Below are 4668 nucleotides of genomic sequence, written 5' to 3'. Positions count from 1 at the left end.
CCTTAACATAGCCCTAACAGTGGCCTTAACATAGCCCTAACAGTGGCCTTAACATAGCCCTAACAGTGGCCTTAACATAGCCCTAACAGTGGCCTTAACATAGCCCTAACAGTGGCCTTAACATAGCCCTAACAGTGGCCTTAACATAGCCCTAACAGTGGCCTTAACATAGCCCTAACAGTGGCCTTAACATAGCCCTAACAGTGGCCTTAACATAGCCCTAACAGTGGCCTTAACATAGCCCTAACAGTGGCCTTAACATAGCCCTAACAGTGGCCTTAACATAGCCCTAACAGTGGCCTTAACATAGCCCTAACAGTGGCCTTAACATAGCCCTAACAGTGGCCTTAACATAGCCCTAACAGTGGCCTTAACATAGCCCTAACAGTGGCCTTAACATAGCCCTAACAGTGGCCTTAACATAGCCCTAACAGTGGCCTTAACATAGCCCTAACAGTGGCCTTAACATAGCCCTAACAGTGGCCTTAACATAGCCCTAACAGTGGCCTTAACATAGCCCTAACAGTGGCCTTAACATAGCCCTAACAGTGGCCTTAACATAGCCCTAACAGTGGCCTTAACATAGCCCTAACAGTGGCCTTAACATAGCCCTAACAGTGGCCTTAACATAGCCCTAACAGTGGCCTTAACATAGCCCTAACAGTGGCCTTAACATAGCCCTAACAGTGGCCTTAACATAGCCCTAACAGTGGCCTTAACATAGCCCTAACAGTGGCCTTAACATAGCCCTAACAGTGGCCTTAACATAGCCCTAACAGTGGCCTTAACATAGCCCTAACAGTGGCCTTAACATAGCCCTAACAGTGGCCTTAACATAGCCCTAACAGTGGCCTTAACATAGCCCTAACAGTGGCCTTAACATAGCCCTAACAGTGGCCTTAACATAGCCCTAACAGTGGCCTTAACATAGCCCTAACAGTGGCCTTAACATAGCCCTAACAGTGGCCTTAACATAGCCCTAACAGTGGCCTTAACATAGCCCTAACAGTGGCCTTAACATAGCCCTAACAGTGGCCTTAACATAGCCCTAACAGTGGCCTTAACATAGCCCTAACAGTGGCCTTAACATAGCCCTAACAGTGGCCTTAACATAGCCCTAACAGTGGCCTTAACATAGCCCTAACAGTGGCCTTAACATAGCCCTAACAGTGGCCTTAACATAGCCCTAACAGTGGCCTTAACATAGCCCTAACAGTGGCCTTAACATAGCCCTAACAGTGGCCTTAACATAGCCCTAACAGTGGCCTTAACATAGCCCTAACAGTGGCCTTAACATAGCCCTAACAGTGGCCTTAACATAGCCCTAACAGTGGCCTTAACATAGCCCTAACAGTGGCCTTAACATAGCCCTAACAGTGGCCTTAACATAGCCCTAACAGTGGCCTTAACATAGCCCTAACAGTGGCCTTAACATAGCCCTAACAGTGGCCTTAACATAGCCCTAACAGTGGCCTTAACATAGCCCTAACAGTGGCCTTAACATAGCCCTAACAGTGGCCTTAACATAGCCCTAACAGTGGCCTTAACATAGCCCTAACAGTGGCCTTAACATAGCCCTAACAGTGGCCTTAACATAGCCCTAACAGTGGCCTTAACATAGCCCTAACAGTGGCCTTAACATAGCCCTAACAGTGGCCTTAACATAGCCCTAACAGTGGCCTTAACATAGCCCTAACAGTGGCCTTAACATAGCCCTAACAGTGGCCTTAACATAGCCCTAACAGTGGCCTTAACATAGCCCTAACAGTGGCCTTAACATAGCCCTAACAGTGGCCTTAACATAGCCCTAACAGTGGCCTTAACATAGCCCTAACAGTGGCCTTAACATAGCCCTAACAGTGGCCTTAACATAGCCCTAACAGTGGCCTTAACATAGCCCTAACAGTGGCCTTAACATAGCCCTAACAGTGGCCTTAACATAGCCCTAACAGTGGCCTTAACATAGCCCTAACAGTGGCCTTAACATAGCCCTAACAGTGGCCTTAACATAGCCCTAACAGTGGCCTTAACATAGCCCTAACAGTGGCCTTAACATAGCCCTAACAGTGGCCTTAACATAGCCCTAACAGTGGCCTTAACATAGCCCTAACAGTGGCCTTAACATAGCCCTAACAGTGGCCTTAACATAGCCCTAACAGTGGCCTTAACATAGCCCTAACAGTGGCCTTAACATAGCCCTAACAGTGGCCTTAACATAGCCCTAACAGTGGCCTTAACATAGCCCTAACAGTGGCCTTAACATAGCCCTAACAGTGGCCTTAACATAGCCCTAACAGTGGCCTTAACATAGCCCTAACAGTGGCCTTAACATAGCCCTAACAGTGGCCTTAACATAGCCCTAACAGTGGCCTTAACATAGCCCTAACAGTGGCCTTAACATAGCCCTAACAGTGGCCTTAACATAGCCCTAACAGTGGCCTTAACATAGCCCTAACAGTGGCCTTAACATAGCCCTAACAGTGGCCTTAACATAGCCCTAACAGTGGCCTTAACATAGCCCTAACAGTGGCCTTAACATAGCCCTAACAGTGGCCTTAACATAGCCCTAACAGTGGCCTTAACATAGCCCTAACAGTGGCCTTAACATAGCCCTAACAGTGGCCTTAACATAGCCCTAACAGTGGCCTTAACATAGCCCTAACAGTGGCCTTAACATAGCCCTAACAGTGGCCTTAACATAGCCCTAACAGTGGCCTTAACATAGCCCTAACAGTGGCCTTAACATAGCCCTAACAGTGGCCTTAACATAGCCCTAACAGTGGCCTTAACATAGCCCTAACAGTGGCCTTAACATAGCCCTAACAGTGGCCTTAACATAGCCCTAACAGTGGCCTTAACATAGCCCTAACAGTGGCCTTAACATAGCCCTAACAGTGGCCTTAACATAGCCCTAACAGTGGCCTTAACATAGCCCTAACAGTGGCCTTAACATAGCCCTAACAGTGGCCTTAACATAGCCCTAACAGTGGCCTTAACATAGCCCTAACAGTGGCCTTAACATAGCCCTAACAGTGGCCTTAACATAGCCCTAACAGTGGCCTTAACATAGCCCTAACAGTGGCCTTAACATAGCCCTAACAGTGGCCTTAACATAGCCCTAACAGTGGCCTTAACATAGCCCTAACAGTGGCCTTAACATAGCCCTAACAGTGGCCTTAACATAGCCCTAACAGTGGCCTTAACATAGCCCTAACAGTGGCCTTAACATAGCCCTAACAGTGGCCTTAACATAGCCCTAACAGTGGCCTTAACATAGCCCTAACAGTGGCCTTAACATAGCCCTAACAGTGGCCTTAACATAGCCCTAACAGTGGCCTTAACATAGCCCTAACAGTGGCCTTAACATAGCCCTAACAGTGGCCTTAACATAGCCCTAACAGTGGCCTTAACATAGCCCTAACAGTGGCCTTAACATAGCCCTAACAGTGGCCTTAACATAGCCCTAACAGTGGCCTTAACATAGCCCTAACAGTGGCCTTAACATAGCCCTAACAGTGGCCTTAACATAGCCCTAACAGTGGCCTTAACATAGCCCTAACAGTGGCCTTAACATAGCCCTAACAGTGGCCTTAACATAGCCCTAACAGTGGCCTTAACATAGCCCTAACAGTGGCCTTAACATAGCCCTAACAGTGGCCTTAACATAGCCCTAACAGTGGCCTTAACATAGCCCTAACAGTGGCCTTAACATAGCCCTAACAGTGGCCTTAACATAGCCCTAACAGTGGCCTTAACATAGCCCTAACAGTGGCCTTAACATAGCCCTAACAGTGGCCTTAACATAGCCCTAACAGTGGCCTTAACATAGCCCTAACAGTGGCCTTAACATAGCCCTAAACATTCTATAATATGGAATAAAGGAACGGATGAATTCAGTGGAACATTTAGAACAACTTACACTGGAGGAATGAATGGAATCAGTGGAACACATGTGGTACAAATGGATTAAATAAAGCTCTTGAAACAAGTGGAATGAGTGAAACAAATAAAATCTAAACATTTGGAACCAATGGAATTAGTGGAGCACTTGGAACGAATGGAATCGGAACATTTGGAACAAGTGGAATCGGTGGAACATTTGGAACGAATGGAATCGGAACAATTGGAACAAGTGGAATCGGTGGAACATTTGGAACGTCTGGAATTAGTGGAACACTTGGAACAAATGGAATCGCAACATTTGGAACAAGTGGAATCGGTGAAACACTTGGAACAAATGGAATAGAAACATTTGGAATATGTGGAACATTTGGAACGAATGGAATAGTTGGAACATTTGGAACGAATGGAAAAGGTGGAACATTTGGAACAAGTGGAATTGGTGGAACATTTGGAACAAGTGGAATCGGTGGAACATTTGGAACAAGTGGAATCGGTGGAACATTTGGAACAAGTGGAACATTTGGAAAAAATGGAATAGGTGGAACATTTGGAACGAATGAAAAAGGTGGAACATTTGGAACAAGTGGAATCGGTGGAACATTTGGAACAAGTGAAATCGGTGAAACAATTGGAACAAGTGGAATCAGTGGAACAATTGGAACGAATGGAATCGGTGGAACATTTGGAACGAATGGAAGTAGTGGAACACTTGGAACGAATGGAATCGGAACATTTGGAACAAGTGGAATCGGTGGAACATTTGAA

The 4668-nt window shown here is 46.3% G+C and overlaps 1 protein-coding gene across 1 annotated transcript; it reads left to right on the top strand.

The window, feature by feature from the left end:
• The first annotated feature begins 4030 nt into the window (after positions 1–4030).
• Positions 4031–4441, top strand: LOC139352500 (involucrin-like). Its single transcript, XM_070994779.1, has 2 exons — positions 4031–4219; positions 4289–4441. Exons 1-2 carry the CDS (start codon positions 4031–4033, stop codon positions 4439–4441), a joined length of 342 nt encoding a protein of 113 aa, XP_070850880.1.
• The last annotated feature ends 227 nt before the right edge of the window (positions 4442–4668 follow it).

This window comes from Drosophila suzukii, chromosome 2R (genome assembly GCF_043229965.1).
Source record: "Drosophila suzukii chromosome 2R, CBGP_Dsuzu_IsoJpt1.0, whole genome shotgun sequence".
NCBI classification, from domain to species: Eukaryota; Metazoa; Arthropoda; class Insecta; order Diptera; family Drosophilidae; genus Drosophila; species Drosophila suzukii.
Note: the sequence above shows the minus strand (reverse complement) of the source record. Positions and strands in the feature narration are given on the sequence as shown.

What these genes read in the sequence shown, in the direction of transcription:
- LOC139352500 (XM_070994779.1), top strand. Translation starts at nt 4,031, where the DNA reads ATGGAATTAGTGGAGCACTTGGAACGAATGGAATCGGAACATTTGGAA. An exon ending in ATTTGGAACAAGTGGAATCG is followed by an intron (nt 4,220 to 4,288) that starts GTGAAACACTTG and finishes CGAATGGAATAG; the next exon opens with TTGGAACATTTGGAACGAAT.